The sequence below is a fragment of the Cololabis saira genome, chromosome 19 (assembly GCF_033807715.1).
Source record: "Cololabis saira isolate AMF1-May2022 chromosome 19, fColSai1.1, whole genome shotgun sequence".
NCBI lineage: Eukaryota > Metazoa > Chordata > Actinopteri > Beloniformes > Belonidae > Cololabis > Cololabis saira.
The window spans coordinates 32,484,513-32,507,348 of NC_084605.1; the positions used below are offsets into that span (position 1 = coordinate 32,484,513).

The 22,836-nt window shown below is 39.4% G+C and overlaps 1 protein-coding gene across 2 annotated transcripts in view; it reads right to left on the reverse strand.

Annotated features, from left to right (window-relative positions):
* Positions 1-22,836, reverse strand: part of LOC133419190 (adenosine kinase-like) — a 133,998-nt gene that overhangs the window by 39,542 nt on the left and 71,620 nt on the right. For both annotated transcript variants that reach the window (XM_061708223.1, XM_061708224.1), the window contains exon 7: positions 2,586-2,756. In XM_061708223.1, coding sequence (XP_061564207.1) covers positions 2,586-2,756 — 171 coding nt within the window. The remainder of the gene's footprint in view (positions 1-2,585; positions 2,757-22,836) is intronic.

Genomic DNA, 22,836 nt, shown 5'->3' on the forward strand with positions numbered 1-22,836 from the left:
TATTAATCTTTTCATGGGACAGTAATAAGATGGATACTAGGAAGAACAATTAGTCGAATCCAACAGTAGATACAGAATTTTAATTTAACTTTAAGCGAAGTGGGAAGATATGGTGCTGACCCAGTGTATAAAGAACTCAAACGAGATGAAAACCTCTCTGAAGTCTGCAAAATGCTTTGGTGTAGCAGCACGAATATAATGTTTCTTTCCCCTCTTTAATCACTAATTGAAATTTTTCAGATTTTATTTAATCTACACTAAAGGGGTGAAGGGATGGAGTTACTTTGCACGGAGTATTGGATCATAAAAAATATCAAATTCTGCTGGCAGTCTTTATCTGAATCCTGAGCACACACTGGAAGGTGTATATATATGAGGATGAACTCTACAAAACTTTAAAAGGCACTCGTAACCACTGAAATGTAGCCATTGAAATTCTGTACATTTCAGTAGCCTGCCTTTGGTGGCTCAGATGTTAATTCAGCTCAAATCCAGTATGATATGTTAAGCAGAATTTGTACTAAATTATCGGTGAGTAGAAAAGGACGTAAAAAAAGCACAAGAAAAAGAAAATCTTTCCGGCTCATTCAAATACACGTACTACATCTTGTATAGATCTGTTGGAGTCTGACTGAGGACCAATATGAATGAAAAAAAGAGTAAATTCTGAAATAAGCATTAATATAGCGATATAATACGGGACATTTTCATACTCTAACACTGTATTTCCATTGCATTGTCCAATTTGACTCCGTCCTACTTGCAGTCTGGAGAAATTTATCTTTTCATGAACCAACTCACAATGAAACAAAGACGGGACACAGAACTTCAGCTTCTTCAGTGTGTGTGTGTGTGTGTGTGTGTGTGTGTGTGTGTGTGTGTGTGTGTGTGTGTGTGTGTGTGTGTGTGTGTGTGCATAGAATGGTCATTACATTGTAGAAGCTTGTGACTTATGACTGCAGGGATAAATGTTGAGCATCTATTCAGCATAAACCTAAACACCATCTGCTGCACACACACAAAAAGGTATAAATCTGTTCTCTATGTTTATGAAAACAATATGCAGATCATGCACACAGATTTCAAATGACATCTGCCCTCTGAGAACAACAAATGGCGCTGGCATGTGCAATTGTTCTGGCCAGCTGCAAAAGTGTCGGTGACGCTGGCACATGCTGACGATTCTCCCCCCCGACCGATCACTGGTCCGCAGTGTTTTCATGTCACTTTTCATTGTCGGCTCTGGCTGCTTGGAACCTCGACAGAGGCAGTCAGATAAAAGTGCAGCGGACAATGATGGGAACAATTATTCAGCAAATGTGCTGGAGGAATCTCAGAGGGTTCACACACACTTGCTGCACTCCATCCTGTGGAGGACGTGAGTGTTCGAACCCCATTTTCCAGCAATCCATCCAGTAAGTGTTGAGATGTTTCAATCAATCAAAAGCAGAAAAGTCAAGCTCATGGCGGCACCAAATAAAGACGTGAGGAGATCAATCATCCAAGTCAAGATCAGGGAATGTGATGTATGATATTTCTCAATGTGGACCAAACATTCAACTCACCAACACACTGACATTACTGACACTGATATGATTTTTTAAAAATATTTACACATGTCATACACCAAATTATCTGTTTCTTTAACTGTTGCTTCTTGCTAGTGATAGCCACAGCTATCATACTAGACATGCCACGAGAGGTCATTTCACCCTGCCCAAACCTAAAACCGATGCACTAAAAAGAACAGTAATGTACAGGGCAGTTACTTACTGGAATAGACTTCCAGAAAATCTTATTTCAACTAGTGGCAGAGTTGGCTTCAAGAGGAGACTAAGAAAGGAAGTTCAAAAGAAACTTGTTGTTTTAGATTGTGTCTAATGGTTTTAGCTTATAGATTTAATTGAGTTAGGTGTCATATAAATAAACATATTTTCTTGTTCTGCATTTAATTTCAATTTTTAGTATTTTATTTTGCTGAAGTTTTGTGACGTTTCCGGTTATTTTCACTATTTACTTATTTTTAAATTTTCTTCTATTGAAATACATTTTTTTTGTTTTTGTATTTGCCTTATTTAATATGCACTTATTTATCTTTAGTTGTACTTGGATTTATCTTTAATCTATATGTTTTTGGTTGTTATTTGTTTTTTTTGTTTTTTTCATTTTCGTTTTTTCATTTAGGAAAATTAATTTTCTTTTTTTCATTGTTTTCTGCTTATTATTATCTTTAGTTTTTATTTGTTTTTGTTTTTTTGTCTTGTTTTTCTTTTTAGTTGTTGTTCTTTGTACTTGTTATCTACTTTGTTATATTCTGTTTAACTAACATTTTATATTGTACTGTAAAAGTTTTATAGAAATGTATATTTGTACTGTTGGACCCCAGGAAGAATAGTTGCTGAGGCAGCAACTAATGGGGATCTGAAATAAATAAATAAATAAACAAACAAACATCTGCAACTTTCATTGTGTAATTAAATGCAAAAGGGTGACTTTTTGAAATATTGTACATATGTATATATATTTAAAAGTCAAAAACTTTTGAACTTAGGAAAATATGTGAAGACATGTCGACTTTCACTCACCGTTTCATTTCCAAACAGAATGTCGACGTAAGGCATCACCTTCATCAGGGGCTCGAGGAAAAACTGACTGATGAACGGTGCCGAGAGGTTCATGCAGAAGATCTTGTTGTTGTCCGAAGCGTGCTTTGCCACCTTGAGGATCGACTCCGGGGACACGGTCAGGAAGAAACCCTGAAAACAAAAATCACAAGACGGCAATAATCACCTCACTGAGTTTTTAGCAGTTTGACTGAAAGTGAACAAAACAGATTAATCACTACTGTACCACTGCATATTATCTGTGTTTTGACAGCGTTAAAAAGGGCAAAAATGGACTGAACCTTCGTGGGCTCTCATGAAGTGAAACCATGTAAACTGCTAATGTATGAGTTTTGGATTCAGAGAAGGTAGATTTTGGATGACCGCTTGTTATTACTGACATCACGCCGGAGCCGAAAGAAGGAAAATGAACTGTACTGTTCATACATTTATCTGAGATGGTTTCTTAAAAACATACACTGAGCAACAAAGAAGAGGAAAAAGGGCAGGAAAGAATTCATCCAGGACAAAGCCCGTGGCTGGACTCCAAGACTCGTACTGGAGGAAGCAACGAGCACATATCCGATGAAAGGGCGAACAAAAGTCCTGTCTGGACTCTCCTTACTTGGAAACAAGAGAGGCAGGCCTGCTCATTGTGTGAATGAATACAAATCAGGTAAGAAAACACCTTTGTGTTTCAGGTGGAAATCTGAAGCGAGACTCTCCTGCAAGCCACACAAAAACACTCCTCCTTTGATATTGATCTTCTTAACCTTGTTTTTCAGCAACAGGCTGCTCTGTAAAACCAAGATGTCACAATAGAGGCGAAGGGGAGGAGGAGGGTTGCAAAGGAAAGTTTCAGCACAATGATACATTTAATCTGGCTGAAAAGTTCCTATTGTCGAGTACAGTGGAGTTCTCATAGAAACACTGACAGGGGAGCGACAGGGGAGCGACCTCTAAGAAAAAGAAAAGGGGATGATACTGAAGAATAAAGAGGGTGACTGCCAAGTCAAAAAGTACAAGGAAGGAATTACAATACAGACATGCAAAGCAGGTGAATTCTTTGTGTGTATTCAAGGTGTCATTCACTCTTTGGAAGGACATTCTCTCTTTCTCCTGAGCTTGTACGTTGTCTTTTTTGGAAATGTCTAGGTCAATGTTAAGGCCCAGGGCAGGGAGTGTCTCTGTGTCACGGCACCATCTGCCGAGGACTAAGAAGGTGTTTTCAACAGGTCTGAGAGCACAAAAGGAACTCACTCTGGGGCTAATGGCCCATCTCTGACCCTGACATTTTTTCTTTTGCCGTGTGCCAACGTGTCAGAGGAAGTGGAGATTGTTCTCTGACACAAAATGGTCTTTTTTTGGTAGCAGTAAAATAAACTGTCATGGTTGCTGTAACGTTAACACTGATCAAAGGCCCGGGGCTTGATCAAGTATCCTGAGGGGTGTTGAACTTTAAAAGCCAAACAGCAGCTTCTCGAATCTCACACCGGCTCGGTGTAATTTACCTCTAACCTCAGCGCTACTGTAGGGCTGGGCGATATGGACCAAAAGTCATATCTCGATATTTTCTAGCTAAATGGCGATACTCGATATATATCTCGATATTTTTTCTGTGCCTTAATTGGGGTTTCCCCCAAAGCATTCTAGCATAGCATCTCTGTTAGCTTCATTTTTTTCTGAGGCAAACCCTTAAAAAAACAGTCAGTTTTAATACAAAGCCTCGTGCCAAATGTCACACAGGTAAATTTATTAACAGAGGTCTGCACAATATCAAAATGTATAAAACAAATGAAATAAAAATAAACTGCCTGCATATATAGAATAAAAATGCTTCTTGAATAAAATAAAACAAATATCCCTTTCCTGCATAACAATTAAATTAAAATACACTGTGCAATTAATACAATGTAGACAGTAACAGGCAGACTTTTCCACTGAGGTTGACAGTTGTGCAAATAACAAAACATTTGTGCAAATCTCAAATAAAACATTCAAGTCAATTTGTCACAAAATAAGCTATATCAAAATCATTAAAAAAAAAAATGTAAAAAAAAAAAAAAAAAATTGTGTGTTTGAAAATATATCGATATATATTAAAATCTCGATATATCGCCCAGCCCTACGCTACTGCAATGCCACGATACCAAATAGCTCATAACATAGCAAAAAAATCAATTTCTGAATGGAAAATATCGAGGAAAAAAGGTTCTCATAGTCTTAATCTTATCTATTTTTAATTGTGTGGACACTTTGCATCACATTTTCTCTGGAGAATAGCTTTAATTTGCTAATATAAATACAGTCCGACAAAAATGCAGCACCACAAAAAGACTCCAAAATATAATGCTGATAATTCACAATTCATATAAACAAATATGGGAACAGGAAACCCTTAGTTCAAATGATGACAAATTTATTCCAGTGGTCACTAAATTATTAGTCTTAAACTAAAGTCACAGTCACTGAGGGTAGGAAAAGAAAAAATAAAAATATCTTCCTCTCATGCTCTTTGGAGTTAACGTTTCATTTTCTAATATAATATTAACCTTTGAATTAGGGAAAACTAAACCAACAGAGAATCGAGATGGGGAATCAAAACCTTCTGCCATGTCTTTTGTGCTTGGAGACAAATATACTGCATGAATCGTGTTCATAAAAATCCCACAGGACATTTTTTTCCACAAGACTCCAAAACCTGTGACTCAGTTGGGTTGTGGGAAGAAAAAAAAAACAAAAAAAAAAAACCTCAGTTAAAGCCATGTGAAATTCCATTTACCACCAGCACTCTCTGCTGTCTACGAAACAGGAGAAGTTAAGTCTTCAGTACTTGCGGTGCAGATCATGTATCAAGAACACCAGATCCAGTTTCCCAGGTGTCAGAGAGCCCCGTGAAGAGGGGCGACTATCACATTTTCAGGTCAAAATGATCAAAGTGCTGGGTACACTTTGTGCGATTTCCACTCAGCCAAAACATTCAACAAGCATTCAGAAATGCATTTCCCTGGCAGACAATAACGCAGAGCGATGTCTGGCCATGTCAAGTGGTAATTTTGAGGGAAGACTTGGAACGCAGAGCAGCCATTTCCAATGTTTACACTAAAAAGAGGAGCAACTTCCACTTTACTCAGACAAAGAAAAATGTCCAAATGCTACTCTCGGATGAAATTAGTGGTGACCTAACCATAGAGAGCCTAACAACTCGGTAACAGCATGCTATCACAGTTCCCCTGCATTGTATCAGTGCTTTCCCTGAGGCTCCTAACATCTGAAAAGCTGGGTGTGATGGATAGCATGGTGTCACCAGGCTTAAAATAAAGGTGGACATCTGAAGGGTAAAAATGATCTATTTTGGGAAGGGTATTTCATTTGCAGCAGCAGCGGCAGCAGAGGTGGTCTTGGAAAAGGAAAAGCTTTTTTTCTTTTCTTTTTTTTCCCCTCCCACAGGTCTATTTTAATTCAGCAGGGATAAGGGGAGTGTTCAAAGTAGTGTGTCATGAAGGTTTTGACACTTTCTATTACTCAGGGATGATGAAGGGAATTTAAAACATAACCATCTCCGTGAAAAGAGTAATTATCTCCAATGTAACTGCTCTAAATGAAATCAAATCACCAGATCTCAGACAAGTTTATTTATACAGCCACAAATCACATGTACTCAGAGGATTTGTCAATATTTATATGTTAATAGGAAATAAAATGACATTTTATTATGTGGAAAGGCTCACCTTTAGAGATGAACACTCTATTTAGTATTGTGTCTCTTTTATCTCATTGATTTAGTTTTAAATGTATGACAAAACCATCAATGCTCAGTAATGGCCTTAAAATTGTTTGTCTACCATATAAAAAAAATCTATGCACAAATATTGATCAAGTAAGATTGCCTCATATATGTATAGTTTGCTGTGAACTGTTAATAAAAACATTTACAGAAACCTTATGCCCTTTTTTATTACTTGCTAGAAGTAGAATATCTGACACAAGAGGAATTCACAAAAAAGACTTTCTGGGAAAGTCAACTGAAAGGACTAAAGTCTAAGATTACTTTCAAGGATTAAATGCTGTGTTTCTGCACTGTGTATGAAAGATAACCAGGGCATTTGATGTTTCTGAATTTAATTGTATAACACCAATATATATATTAAAAAAATAACAATGACTGTAATTGATTTTGAAAATAATCCATCACTGTAGATATTCGTGGTGGATTAAGTGTTTTGTGCAGCCATTTGTAGCGATCTCAGTGCATTCTGCATCCGAACTCAGCACTGCCCATTAGTGAATCAACTGACTTAACAACGAGGCAGCGTAAAATATGCATGGAAGTATGAGGGCGGCATGTATAATGGTAAGAACATATGCAGTTCCTCGACTGACCACTGGGGACTGGCTGCAAAAGACAGTCAATCTCCACTGGCGCATATATTAAACTGTCCAACTTTGTAGCATAAATAAACATATTTGAAGCCTCGTTTTAAAGTACAATTTTGGTCTCCATTGCTAGATTTCACATCCAGAACAACTGCGGTGAGTAAATTGTTTTGTACCACATTGTTATTAGGGATGTGGTCTCAAGCACTTTGTGCTGCATGCTATTGTACAAAGAGTGCTATATAAATAAAGTTTGTTTTGATTTGATTTTAATAGTTGGCTTAGCCTATGTCTAACAATCATTATGTTTGCTGCTTAACATGTAGCACTTTTTTGACTTCTGAGCACAGTTCCTGAATCCTGAATAAAGACCTAACAGAGCATGGTCAATCATATTTAAAGATACTATATTTTATTGTGCTGTTAATCCTACTAACAGCCCCACTGGCTGTGGGTTGGCTTGGAAGGATTCAAGAATGAAGCTTAATTAGGCAGCAGGCAGCCTCTGCTAACCGTGCATCCGCTAAACGCAGGGAGTCGTTTCTGATGTCGTCACTGAAATGACATATGAAACAGGTGGTTGGTTCCAATTGCGCTAGTCCTTGTTTCAGCTCTGGTAGCGCTCATTCCAGATGTTGTTTCATTAGCACCCCAAGTTAAGTCTGTGAAACTACAATAGCTAAATGTGACTGACAAAGGGTGAGTGTGTTACAGCTGGCCATTTGCATCATGGCGCCATTCTGTAGGAGGGACTCTAGAAAATCTGTGGGTGATGTCAAAGGGTCTTTGGTTTTTTTTTATACAGGCTTCACATTCACAACCAGCTGTAGGCAGGCAGTAGCCTACACGTGATACCGGAGGTCTCAGCTTGGGCAAGAACTGAAAATACAACCACATACAACATGGCGACAATGTTGGAAAAAGAAATCTGCAGCCCGATCCATCTCACAATCATGGGAGAGAAAACAAGAAGCTGGTAGAGTATGTTAGGCCATTTAATCATCGCTTTCAGGACAGGAGTTTGTTTCTCTTGCTTTGCCAGAGTGCGAAGTTGATAACAAAAAGCACAGACAACATTTTTGTATATCCTCTGCACAGTTTGATGACTTGGTGCAATGAGGGGATTAAGAGGAAGTTAAAGTGAAAAAATTCAGGCTAATTCATTTCATTAGTTACTTTTTAATCCCATTAGCATCCATCATAATTTACTTTGATACTGTGCTCAAACTGCCATTGTCCTGGGAATGCTAAGACTCCATGCTAACTTGCACTGCTCGCTTAGCATCCAGCAACACCAACAAGTTAACGCAAAATAAAGAACACCTGCCTAAAAGGTTGCATTTGTTGCATTTTCAAAGCCTTAACATTGTTTAAAATGACATCATCTATGTTTTACTGTTTTGACAACAATTTTCTTTCTCAGTACCCTTCCATGCACCTGCCACTCATCCTCTCTCACGTCTGACTCACAGTGTAAGGTCTGACTAAATGACAGTGACTGAGGATCCTGAGTTACTCGGTGAAGAGTTTAGTAGAAAGGTATGATTGTACAGACGGATGGATGTGTTTTCCAGCGCAACGGTTGCAGACAATCAGGAAATAAGGTGTGATTTACTGTTGTGATATGCGGCCCGCATTCTCTACAGTTGGGAGTTGCAATCACCCTGTAACTGGTGGTGAATGAGCTAAAAGGAGGGCCTTAGTTTGAGTGATGTGTTCACCAGGACTCAGAGAAAATGGTGGCTTTGCATGCCTGCCTCCTTGGGAAAATGTTTTTCCTGCCAATATGCAAAAGCTGAGAAACATGTGAGTGATGATGACAAAAAATATGAGCCAAGGGTCAGACCCAGACCCATTTAACCCCAGGTGGTTGTTTCGTGGAGTCTTGTAGATGTCTATGCCATGCTATCCACTGCAACTCTCTGAGCTAGTGCCTTTGTTACTGATGCGAGACACAGTGGCGTAAAGCCAAGGACCAAGAAGGGAGTCCAAAGTTACACTGGGTAGTTTTGAAGATTCAGAGAAAAAGAAGATCTTTCCTATAAGTTTATGTTATGAGTAATTCGTTAGAATGAAACTGAACCTAATATGCTGTCATAAAATGAAATGGCAATTTAAAATGCACAATAGTAAAACTGTTTTAATCAAGTTTATGGAAATAGCACCAAATGTATAAAAAAGGTTAATTTCTGTTTATTTGGCTTGGTTGATCACAGCAGCCAGAATAACTTTCACTGTTTGGGTTCAAAGAAAGTAAAGGGTAAGTTTGCATATCATGAGCCCCATGCTTGGTTGAGTAAAGAACAAAGGAAAAAAAAAGCTTGAGAAAGGTCCTGTGGACCGAAACGTTGTTTGTTTGCTTTATTAAAGTCTTTTGCAAGTGACTTGACAGTGTGCGGGAGACCCCTTTTTTTCCTTTGTTCACTCCCACCTACTCCAACACACCTGTTTTTCAAGTTTTTTTAGGTGTGCATCAGCCTCCAGATCTTTACTGCCGTTATCCGGTTGAGTAAAGAAGAAATAACACCATTATTTTCTTTCACCTAATCACTAGAACTGAAGTGCTCCTGTACCAACACCTTTTTGGAGCATGTCGAAGAGCTGAAATGCAAAAAAAAAAAAAAAAAGATGAATATCTTGGATTCATATCTGAAAAGAATGTCAAAGTAAATGTAAAAAATATCTCAGTGTTTTCATTATTATTATCAGTGTTATTACTGTTGTTAAGTTCTTTTCCAAACTTGTTCTGATTTGAGGAGTTCAAAGACACTGTCCCATAGGGCTGGGCGATGGGACCTCAAATCAATATAACGATAAATTGGGCAGTTTTACCTCGTTAACGATACAGTAAATGTACAATAACTCTGAACACCCTCTGCAACTCTAGTCTGCTCTAGTTGTGCGCATTCACCCTGTTTGGAATGTCACAATAGCAGACTGCACACTGCATCGCTGCTTTGCTCACAGTTAATGACCTGCTGCTCAATATTTATCTACTACCAAAGCTGGAGCAGCGATCCCATTCTTTGCCAGTTCAAATCTATTGTATTTACATAGTGCCAAATTAGAACAGAAGTAAGGGCACTCGGGGCACATTAGGCAGTAAGAACGAGAAATTTAAACATTGTTGAGAGAAATGCAACAATACCGACAAATATTCTAGCCAAACAGAGGAAGCTAATGTGACTTGAGATCCTCACTTGAGTTGCAGACAGACAACAAACATTGTGCATCCTTCAAGAAATGCAACAGACTATGAAATCCTGTTCTAGACAGCCAAACATATAATTGTTGCCAAATGCAGAGCATAGATAGGAATAGCACACATTCCAATAGCAATAGCACATATCTTTTACAATTTTGACACTTGTTCTAGTTGTAAATTTGTTTCGTTCAGGGTAGCCCCCTGAGCTACCCAGCCGGGTTTCAAAGCTTTTCAAAAGCCGCCCGGGCCTTGCTATCCCCTATCATTACCATAAACAGCCCCCCCATCATGTTCTCTGTTGCATCAGGTTCATTACACAGAATTAGATGTCACACATATCAGAGCGTGCGTGATGCCACACGCTGCTCCCCTCCTCAGTTATCTCTGTGAAGCACTGTTGTGAGGTGGATCGATAGCTGAGGTTTGGAGCTTCATTAGCTCAGTATGACTCCATCTCCATCAAGACATCCCTGGCACGCTACGCTAGTGTTGCAAGATACATTTTTACTCCCCGAGTCCTGCTGTTTTACACAGAAACACGTAGACCTTCACACATGATGGTCGGGGTGGGTTTCTGAGTTACACTCTGGCTCAATAAACAGGAAAAAAGAAACAAAATGAACAAATAAACAGAGGTAAGTGATTAACAGTGTCACAAAGAACCTTGAGTGGAGGGAGAAATTACAAGGATGAAAATAGCACTTGAGGCTTTTCGTTTCAAAGGGTTGGGGAAAAAGAAAGCTACAAAGCAAGTGAGAATTTCACAATGCTAATGATGTTTTGTTTGCATTGAAACGGCCACTTGGTTTCATTTGGAAACAAGTTCAATTAAACCAGCAGAGAAGGTAAATATGCAACAACCTAGTAACGTGATTCGGCATTCGCTGCACTTTTAGGATGTTTGATCTGGCTGCGAGGCAATTCAAGCACGCTGATAGCATCTGCCTTTTCTTCTTCTCCCCTCCATTAGGAATCATGTTCTGGTGAAGCTTATCAGACATCTAGGAATTCATCCTCTTCTTGTGAGGGGGCTGAGGGGAGGCCAGCTGTACTGGAAACAGAATGGAGAGCTGTGCGCTCCAAGGATCTCCAGCGTAACATAAATGTGCCATGAACGCTAGTTTGAACTGCTCGGCAGAATCATCACTTATTAACTGCTGCAGTAATTTTTTCCTCAACTTTTTTGGGGGGTTTAAGTAGTACTTAGTTTTCAGCAAGGGGGATGTTTTTTTTTTTTCTCCTGATGTCAAAACAAACTTGTGCAGGATGGGAAAAGTAGAGATACAGCTCGAAGGTCGTGTTGAAAACCAAATACACCTGGCCAAAGTCATCTTAATCAGCCTGCATAAAACAGGGCATTACAGCCAACCGCAGCAGTACTTGGGGGGGAGGGTGTGTCACGTTACCAACCAAGAAGCCGGACAGCCATCAGAGATTGTAATAACATTAACCTCTGAGGCCATAGTAATGGAGGAAACTTTTATTTTTTTTACAGAGCAATTTTAACCTCTAGTTGACGTTTAAACCTCGTTGGCATCACAACACTGGAGAAACTGCTTTGATCGAGTGATACCTCACTAAAAATAAGTCCGGATCAGCATCAGGGTCTCTGCAAATGGCTGCCTTTTGCGCTCCTGTTAAGCTCTACGGATTCAAAAATGTGTTGGCCGGGGTAAGAGGCCGGCCTGAGCAGGCGAGCGGGATGCCAAGGAATGTACTTAAGATCTAAAACAGACTAGATTTAAAGCCAAGAGCATTTAAATGCCAATACTAATCCACAAAATAATTCACTGCACAGAACAAACTTTATCCCTTACAGATGCCATATGTTACCTCCGAAGAGATGGAATGAAAGAAACTAAACCAGAAGGGAAGCTTTCCACTCTTCAAACTATGCAATCTTAGACATGAATAGCAAAAGCAGGCTCCACTCCCTTACACTTCATGTTTCGCAGAAACTCCACATTTGTACTTTCTTTGGTTCCTACTAGTGTCCACGCCTTTATCTTTGGGAGAGCAGCCCAGAACAAATTGTTTTGTTTTTAGGAAGTTAAAATGTATTAATGCCCACACTCTTGAGTGTCCTTGTCTACCACCCTGCACTTCATTAGCATTTTAGTGAGAGAAGTTCCCTCTCCTTCAGCACCTCTGAAGGAGAAGCATCACTCTTACTTGCACACACACACGCACGCACGCACGCACGCACGCACGCACGCACGCACGCACGCACACGCACACACTTCTTGACATCCAGCAGTTTCTTTTCTTTTCTTTCTTTCTTTTTTTTTTAAAACACAATTTGAGGACAGGATGAGGAATGGAAAAGAGAGTTTGGCGGGTGGGAGGTGGGTGGAAAAATGGGATCGAAGTCTGCCATGTGAAAACAGATGTCAGAGTTCCAGAGCTGTCTCTTATGAACTAGCTTGAAAGGACGAATTAATTTATGGGTCAGATGTATAAAGCAGAGGTCCAGTGTTGGAGTGTAGACACTGCAGAAGGGTGTCTAGTTTCAGTAACTCGAAGGTTGTGCACAGACCAAAAACAATCCCCACAGACATTCCTGCAGCTGGGAAGCAAACATTTCCAAATGTGGCACTCTGTGGTTGTAAATGAATTAGTGCACTTAAGTTGAACACCAAAATGAGGAACTGAGGAGACAATCTTTCACTGTTCGGAGTTGCTCTAGTGAAGGCTCATGCACCAGGTTGGAAAATTGCAGGTAATTGCTGAGGCCATTGAATCCAGTTTGGTTTTGGTTGAAAGACTAAAATAACAAAGCTCTGATTGCTGAGAAGACAAGGGCAGGGAGCTGGAGGCCCTGTTGCTAACAGTTAATTTGATACATATTTCTCCCCCCTTGAAATGTCTGAGGTACTGGCAAGAGACGACAAGAAGAAAAAATAAGGGGGGAGCGGGTGGGGAGGTGGCGAGACCCCTGTTCTCCCTGCAAATACTATCCATCTGCCATATTACATTTAACCAGCATGAGAAGCTAAGGGAGCAGCCTTGCACAATATTGTGCGAAGGCTGTCAAAGTCAATGCAGGAGCTCAGTGCCTACTGCTCAGAGCCGAGGACAAGGGGCCGCTTAAATTCAGTCCAATAATAACCAAACAGGAGAGCATGTAGGAGAAACTGAATTTTAATCCTTCATGCCTCTTTAAGGAAAAAAAAAGGCTTTAAGTGAAACTGTTATGTGACGGCCTCCAGATGAAAACACAGACAACTATCAACAGCTTTTAAAACAGCTTTTGCCTAATCACAAAATTAGAATTTAAAATTAGCATAGGGAATTAAAAGTTGTATTATATGCAAACTAAAATGCTACTTTCGCCCAAAACATGTACACACTTGTTGTAGCACTTCATCTCTACAATAACTCTGAGAGTAACGTCGAATATTTATTAAAAGAAACAACAAAGCAGATTTGAAACAAATTAATCTCCATCACTTATATCTTTAGACCCGGTAGAAGTGTGCATTAGTCCATGTGTGCTTTTGTTTCCTCTTTTTCCTTCTCTTGCTGTGTGATGCGGCGTAACCAGCCAATGACAGTATGCAGATGCGAGGGCGATAAAAGCAGACATCAGTTCACATCGCCTCAACCTACAACGTCTTTTACTGAGAAGAGGTTCACATAAAAGCCAACGATGCAGCAGCCTCTCAGAAATGCGTGTGTAGAAGTCTGAATGTGTTTTAGTCTGATGTGAAACAATCAGTGAATCACATTTTAGTTGTTCGATTTTCTGTTTTGTAGTGTAACTCCAGTCTGTCTGACCTCCTGGCAACCCTGCCATCATTATGCCAAATTTAATGAAAACTGGAAACAGTGTAGGCTTTTTCTTTCTTTTTAATATCGCTGAATTAAAAATAAAAAATCCAGCAAGAAGTTGGATATTATTGACATTATGGAGATTAGATATGGATGGTAATTTGAACAAGAATTCACAGAAAAGGAAGCTTTCAAAGTAGGTTAAAAAAGAGAGAGAGAGAGAGATATGGAAGAAAAAAAACTTGTTATATTAATCTCAAATTCAAAAATGGTTAGTTTTATGACTTCTAAGTTTGAATTTGAACTTGAGTTTTAATGAATTTACAAAGTTAGCAGCAGCAGTATGAATTTAAGGTTGTTCATAATAAGTGGACCACTGCATGATGTTCTTGGAAACGTAATTCATAACTTTACAATTTGTCTAAAAAAGATAACCCACAGACTTCAAAGTGAAGTGAAAAAGAAAAAGAAAAAACAAAGAATAGACTGCAGTGGAATCTCAATTCAGTTAAAAGTCCTAGATCCTATATTATTCCAACTATTACGCTTCAATGTCTGACACAAATATAACATTTTGATGACATATTTTATAGCTTTTTTGAGAAAGGTTACTTGTGCTACCCGTCATTGGATGAAAGACAAGAGACACCCTGGAAAGGTCGCCAGTCCATCACAGGGCCAAGGAGCGACAAATAAGCCAAACAACCATGCACATTCACCTATTAATTTCATAATCAATTAATAAGACTGCGGGAAAATGATTTTCTGTCCAGCTATGACGTTAATGTCTGCCATTACATCTTGATAAATGGCTTGAAATTTGTTGGTCATTCATTTTGTCAACTAATTGATTTATTTATTTCACTAAGTGAAACAAATGTCCCTCTGAATTCTGTAGCTGCCGAGTTTAAAATGAAGAAAAAACCCAAGACTTTGACCTTGTACCGAGATTTGAGCACATTTAGACCTCTGTGACACGACATGCTGTTAACACTCGGTGCCGGCGTTGCAGCAGCACTAAAATCAAACTCAGGAGAAATCAATTGGCCTCAAGGCAAGAAGTGTGAACTTTCATACCTTAAGCACAATTTCCTTGAAAGTGGAGCTTCTAAAAATCAAATCAAGCCAAGCCAGTGCACCATGGAATTATGCAAAAAATTGACACAACTATATAAAATGACAGCCAGTGAAAAATGCTGCCAAGGCTAAGAAACCTCAGAGCCTGTTTATTCACTGCACATGATTGTACCTTTCCGGAGCTGTGATGATGCGTCGAGTCAACTCTGATCATCTTTGTTTTTATATCCAGGCCACAAGGGAGACATATTAAGTGTGCACAGGCGAGAGTAGAAACTTAAGCACTCAAAAGAGAGCGTACCAGTCTGGCCAATGCAGGAGTAACTTTCATGTTGGCGTGGTGTTTTGATTAAGTGAAGGTGTCTGTTTCTGCTAAAAGTTTAAGCTGTCTTTACAGTTCACTGCAGACAGAAAGACTAATCAGAGCTGATAAAAAATGCCGAAGCGCCATGTCAAAATCTTAGTTATCAAAAAGAAAATGTGGCATGGACTAAAAGAAGCTGAAGGAGCTCTCAACTTTTAAAACTAAATGCATGATAACACCATTAAAAGTTGGCCACCGTTTCTGCGCTTATCCTTTGTCTGTGAGTTATTTTGAAGTTCCTGATCCTCGCTGACCTTCATAGACATTTTTCTACCGCCAAGCATTGAAATATTAGTTCTGTAGAGCACTAAGTGCCTCTCACACTCAGAACCGTATCCCAGGCAAAGATGGATATAATGACAGCCAGAAAATGAGTTTTTCTTAAGCCTAAAACAAATCCTAAAATGTGAAACTCAGATGCTGCCGGTGGGCGTTCGGGTGGTCTGCAAATGGAACAGAATGAATAAAGGTGTTAGATGTTAAATTAAAATACTCCATAGGCATTCACATGGTGTTTCCTTTCTGATAATTCTGACTGCACCGCGTCCAATATTACTCTTCTGGAGGATGATAAGAAGAATATATATCAGAACCTTTCTTAATAAAGATATATTATACAAGGTTAAACAAGTACCTTTTCAAATTTGCAGGCAGCCAAGATAAAGCTCAAAGTCAAAACAAAGAAATAAATAAATAAATAATAATAAATAACTAAATAATAATCATGATCTTAACTGAATTTTTATTTTGCGTCTTGAACATATACAGTCACTTTCATCAATAATATTAACATTTGTCAACATTATTATGCACTTAGTGCTTTTCTTTTATTATTATTTAAAACATTTTAAGAGATTGAGAACAGGATAATTCTTCTTTTGAAGGACGAAGAAGCATTTGAAGAAAATTGGCATTGTGTGAGTGCGGTTGAAGTTTTTTTTATTACCAAGATGCACCCAAACTTCTTCAAAATACTGAGCTTTTTTCTTTCAGGAATGACTAAGATGAGAAATGGATCTGTTCTGTCCTCTTTGCGCAAAATCCTGAAGCCCACCTTGAGACATTTATCAAAACAAAGCATCTTTCTGTTTATTTATATATATACATTAAGTTTTTTTCCCCCTCATGCTTTAAAATGGCTTAGAGAGAACTTTTACACATTTGTCTTATTTAATACGTGGCTACTTGAGCAAACACTACTATTTCTGGTGCTAATGCTGAATAAATCTGCTTCTAGCGCTGACAAGTACCTCCCAAGATGCTGATGGATCACTTAATTATGTTATGCCTGGAAGAAAACAAACATTTGGATATCAAAAAAGTATAAAACTAAAGTAACTTCTCGGAATAAAATTCCATCACCATAAAGTGTTGGTGGCATTCATCTCCCAGACATGAAAAAAAATAGGAAAGCACAATGAAATGGTGAAACAAGTCCCAGTCAAACCTCAAATGAACAAGAACATTAAAAAAAAAATGTAATATGTGGTTGATGCTGGCATAACTGGAGGAGCAGCAGTGGATGGAAAAGCAGATACATTTCCTTAAGCTGACTTGAGCTACATTTGGATGGAAACCGACTACAGGTCTGATGTTTTCTCCTGCTACGATTTATCCCCTCTCCGGTGGAGCGGAAGTGGAGTGGATGTTTAAGTCTCCACGTATGTCATGATTTATTCCCCGAGTCTGTTTTTACGTTGCACATTTTATTCTCAGCTTTCTTTAATGCACCAAGTTTTCCACCTCAGCAAAGTGGAAAACTTTTTTTTTTCCTCCCCATATTTTGGCTTTTTTTTAATTACTGCAGTTTCTACTCGAAATCAAGATGAGAACAAAAATAAGGATGTAAATGCACCTTTTCAAAAACACTATTTCACTAATAGACTTTTCTCTAGAAAAACACTTTACAGTTTACTCTGCAGGGAGAAATATACAGAGGTGGGAGTTAGAGAGACTGCAGACACTAAGTCCATCAATAAGACACACTATACTATACGCTTAGTATAAATTGGCAAACTTTTTCTTTTAGTCAAGTAGCAGTGTAAAAACCATATGTTTTATGGGGATTTTTTTTCCACTGAGTAAAATCTTTAAGATGCATCATATAAAAGACAAGGCCCATTTTTGTCTATGAAAGCAGTTCCAAGTTTAATTTCACTTTAAGTGACTGCCGCTGGGCACCGAACCAATATAAAAAAATAAAATAAAAAAATCTATGTTTGTGATCATAATATTTGCAATAAAGTAAAAACCCTTTGAAATATAAACCTCTGGCTAAAATCCAGAAAATAATCCCCCTCCTGTGTGATTTTAAGAGCCTATCAGGTGGACAGTCAGCCTCTGCTACTACAGCCGCTATTTTCCAACATTTCAAAGTACTTGACATCTCCAAGTGGCGCAGCCCCAAAGAAGAACAGGATGTGGAATGCTATATAGAAAAATATCACAGTCATCTTTCAACATTTGGGGTACAGTGAAGTAGTTTCTGGTGACGGGAGAGCTCTTCCTCTCAGAAACAAAGAAGCATTAACACAAATTTGGTATCTCACATGTCTGTCTGGTTGGAGAACATCCATTACCAAAGATACACACACTTCTAGGAGCTTAGCAGCAGCATGAAAAATTACCACTTAAGGAAAAAATAAACCTATAAAGCTAGTCTGAGGAGCAGGAGGTGGAAGGTTGCCTTCTAATTGCTGGAGGGAAGAGAAACCATGTTAGAGTAAACAAAGTCTGATCGATGGTGGGGATTATATCAGAAAGAGCCTTTGGCCTTTGGCCAAGATGAGCAAACACACTGGTCTCTGTCTCTACAGATGGAAAAAATAGCCAAGGCAAAAAAAAATCTGGTGATTTAAAAGCATTATATTTCATAGAGGTTGAGGTGGGGTGGCAGCGAGAATGTAGTACTATGCCAGAGATGACATGTAGCCAACTATATCATGTCTTGGCTATTTGGATCAGACAGAAATGCCAGTAGATAAAAGACTATGGTTGTGAGTTTGATAGAAGGCTGTTCCTGCTGCAGGCTTAGCTTTAGGTGATGCTATACTCCCACAGTGCTGCGGTGCTGTGTGTGAAACCTCTCCATCTCCACACGCACAAGTTCAACACACAGTTAGCTGGTCATGCCACGTAGAAATGTATTTCGTATGCACTTGCCTTCAATGTGGCAATTGCAATTCGCATAAGCCACTTAAGGAAATCTGCAGAGGGAGAGGAAAAAAAAGAAATAGTATAAAAACTAAGAAGGGCTTACGAGTTCCTGGAGCTTTTTAAACACTGTGGCTTGTCATCAGACAGGGCTTCCTTTTTCTTGTCAAGCCATGTAAATGAGTTTCCTCCACTGCTTTTAACCACTTGTTGAGGTATTAAGTCTCAAAGTAAAATAATTCATTACCTTTGAAACATGAAACCTGAAGATATAAAATAAGGAAAGATGTTTTGGTAGTAGTTCCAAGGGTTGTTCAAAAGGAATGAAGTGCCAAATGTAAGTTATTCTGCCTGGGATGTCATTCAGTGCAAAACGAAAACTAATGACATTTGAATTCATTCAGCAATGCACCTCAATTTGTGATTTATATTAATGGCCTGTGTATTGCTGTTCCCACATCCAACAGGACTATGTTCTGCTAAATTTCACCATAATATTCATGTCGATAAACAGGTGACGCTTTGGAGAAAGGACTGATTATATTTGCTAATCCCCGAAGAAATTAGGCAAGATTGATGAATGCGTGCATACACTCCACACAAAGCCTTGGGAGTCTCTAAAAGCTGTTACCATGGTGGTATCCCATTAGAATAACAAACATTTCCCCTGGATGTTTAACATCGCTTCCCAGTGAGCACAGCCCTCCCCAAAACCTCCCCTCTCTCTCCCGCTCTCCCTTGTCGAGCACCTGCCTTCACATTTTCCACTTCTAAAATTCCACCAGCAGCCTGGAAAAAAAAAAAGAAAAGAAAAGAAAGAACAGTGAAATATGAAATGCAGTTATAAGAAAACTTGAGAGCCAAAAAAAAAAAAAGAGGACTTTTTCTTCAAACCTGTAATAACTTTCCATGGGAATAGGGAGGAACTTAAAAAGAATAACACTTCCCCTTGATTTTTCTTCTCCTACCACTTTTTTAAGCAGGCACTGAATTTCCTGGAGTGATAAGGGCTTAGCCAACGTAATCCTCAGAGGACCCTTCTCTGGCATGCTAGGAATCAAGAAACTTTTCCCTCTTACCAACAAAAAAAGAGAAGAAAATAGAGAACAGGGGGGCAACAGTAGGTTTGGGAACAAGGAGAGGCAGCCAGCATGCCATCTCCCGCACATGCAGACGAAATGCAAATGAGCATGTGTGGAAAGAGCAGCCGGACTGGCCTCAGCTGGAGATCAGCCGAGGAATATTGATATGACAATGCAAAGGGGCTTCCCCGACTCAGACAGCAGGGGCCACTGAGGAAGCTTTAATTGGACTCATGCGAGGGAAAAAGTGCGGAGGGCGCATAAATGTTTCACAAAGATTGATTCATTATCGGTTTGCTCGACAAGCTGGGTGGGCCTTGTAAAAGTGTACCATCTTGAACTGGTGGCGTGTCAGCCGCTGGCGCTCTGGCAGGTCGGGATGTGTCACCCCAAACTTTAACTTCAGACGGTGAAACGAGAGCCTGAAACATGACTTGCCACGGCGCGGGGAGCAGTAGGATAACACACTGATAGGTGACAGTGCAAGGGAAAACATTAATAATTTACAAATGTCTTCTCTGTCAGGATATGGTATGGTAAGATGTGCTGTCAGTTTTTTTTTTCCTCTCGCAGCAGATGTCAAAGCTGGCTGACATGTGTGAGGTATAAATATTCTTCTGATTGAGGATGTGCACAATATATGGAAATCTACATTCACCGTGATGAAAATAGACCTAAAATGTTCAACAATTGACTAACTCTTGTACTTCTTGTTTACAGTACAGACTAATCGATGCTTTCTGTATCATTGTTACTACCGTATTTTCTGGACTATAAGCCGCACCTGTATATAAGCCGCGTCCGCTCTATTTAAATAAAAAAGATATTTCAGCCACAGATATTTCTGTTGTTAGATTAGATATTTACTACATGTACAGAAGGATTTTGAGCTGTAAATGATGTACATGTTTGTACCTAAATAGATCCTTTCCTAACAGTGTCTTTTAACACGGCAGCAACTTTGCTGATTAAAACGGGACAGAACCATGAGAAAATAACCGCTATTTATTTATGTATTTATCTGTTTGAAATCTGCTTCTACCTACTTCTATCTGCTAAAGAAGAAATAGCGTATTCTTCTTTGCATTTATTTTGTCTTAGTTTTTATTCTAATTCCGGTTAGCACTCCCTCTAGCGGTGGAAGAAAAATCCACAGAAAAGCCGCACCTTTGTATAAGCCGCATGGTTCAAAACCTATGAATAAAGTAGCGGCTTATAGTCCAGAAAATACGTTCTAAAACACACCTCACTGCAAGAGCTCAAAAAAATAACTTACAGCCTAATCCTCTTTGGTCTCTTCATGTGGTTAAACGAGACATTTCTTTTCACGGTGATAAATGTGCACAAATTATTCAATATGCCACAAAAAACTAATCTGTCCATTAAAAGAGAAACTGCAGGGTTCAGAGACACGCAGAGCTGCTGAGGATCTCTGGCAGCCATTTAGGGGCCATGAGAAAGGCAGCTGAGCAGCTCATCTCGTCGCTGAGTGGTTTGTTACATGTGGTTGACACATTTGCATTTTCAAAGATGTGCACAGACAAACTGAATATGTGTGAGAGCGGCTGGGCGACATGTGGAAAACCCCATCCCTTCTTCTGAAGAGGTTTCCCCCCCCCCCCCCCCCCGCTTTTTAAAGACTATACAACATTCTGAGGTCCTTTATCTGTCGAGCGGTTGTTTCGGCAGTGACTTGTAAACACGTTGCTCGGACTGAACCAACAGTCGCTGTGTACGGTGCAGCGCCGTCTGCTCTGCACCAGACCAAAAAAGCCACTGCAGGAAACTGCTTATCAGGAGCCATTACACTGCAACAAAGATGACAGGAACAGTGCTGCACATTATTTGAGCTACAAGAATCATTCACTCAATGTCTCTTCCAATGAACAATGTAAGCCAAGGGTGCATCGTGTTGCAGAGAAAGAGACCAGACTGTTATTCTGAACTGGGGGTGAATTACTGAAGAGCCTTGTGCAAATTAGACATGATGGCTTCATAATATGTCTAGAAACCTCCCCCCCAGACAGACGGCGCTTTGAACTTCCACTTGTTCCTGTCAAACCACAGCTCCTGTATCACCTTGCAATACAACATCCAATGTAACAAAACACACATGACCAATGTAGATCCAGTTGTTGGCAAGGACAAGCTTACCAATCCAAAGTATGTCTAAAATCCACCTGAGCTGTGACAACAAAATACATCTTTGGGGTTTTTTTTTCCTTCTATAGAAGAGAAAAGTGTTTGTTGTTATCCTAATCCTGCGTAAGCATTTGTTACAGACAGGAAAAGAGGCCGGCTGTATTTATATCCAGCTGTATTTCAAGAGGAACCTTCCAGAGCTCTGCTTCCTCCTGACATTCACTTGAACGGGGGGAAATATATTCAAGTGTTATCACAGTTCCATAAGATTACTGGGCAGGGAAGACTCATAAAAACACAAAAATAAAACCCCAGCAGGATCTTGGGTGTATGTGCAACTGCTGCGCAATTTCATATTACAATTTGACCTCTTACTCATGTATAATTCCGCTCGCAAAGAAGTAAAATTACCTTTGCAATTTGGGACACCTCCAAAGGTGCTGCTGGGTGCCATTTGTGTGCAGTATGTGGAGAGAGTATGAGCTGGAAAACTAAAAGAAAGGCTAAAAAACCCATGTGGGTTGACCGGGTCGAACACCTCAGCTGAACCGGAAAAAAGTGACCACAACCGTTGAATTGAGGGAGACACTAAAGATAAAATGAAGCCCATGGGGAGAGCAGATAGAAAAACAAACAGCTTCCTGTGAACACGGGCTAAGAGTTATTTACTTACACGGATAAACATTTAAGTATCTTCACTTCCTTGATGAAGTCTTGTTTAAATATCGCAGCGATGAGTGAGTAACACAGAGGATGTCTAGTTCTGATGCATCAATATTGTCTCCTTAACTGTGCCAGCTACATAATTAATAAACACACTGACATGACATGGATATGATATGACAAGAGTATCAGAGCCAAAGAGTTAGAAAAAGAGCTGAGGGAATGCATTTTTCATGAGCTGCAGAGCTCCCAAGCCTAACTTCTACATGTTTCAGTTTCAGAGGCGAAAAAAGGGCATCAAGGCCAAGAGAGGCCTAGATATGTGCTCATGATGAAAACACACCTGGGATTTTATATCCATGCCGATATGTCCACATATTTTGATCACATGTGCACAAT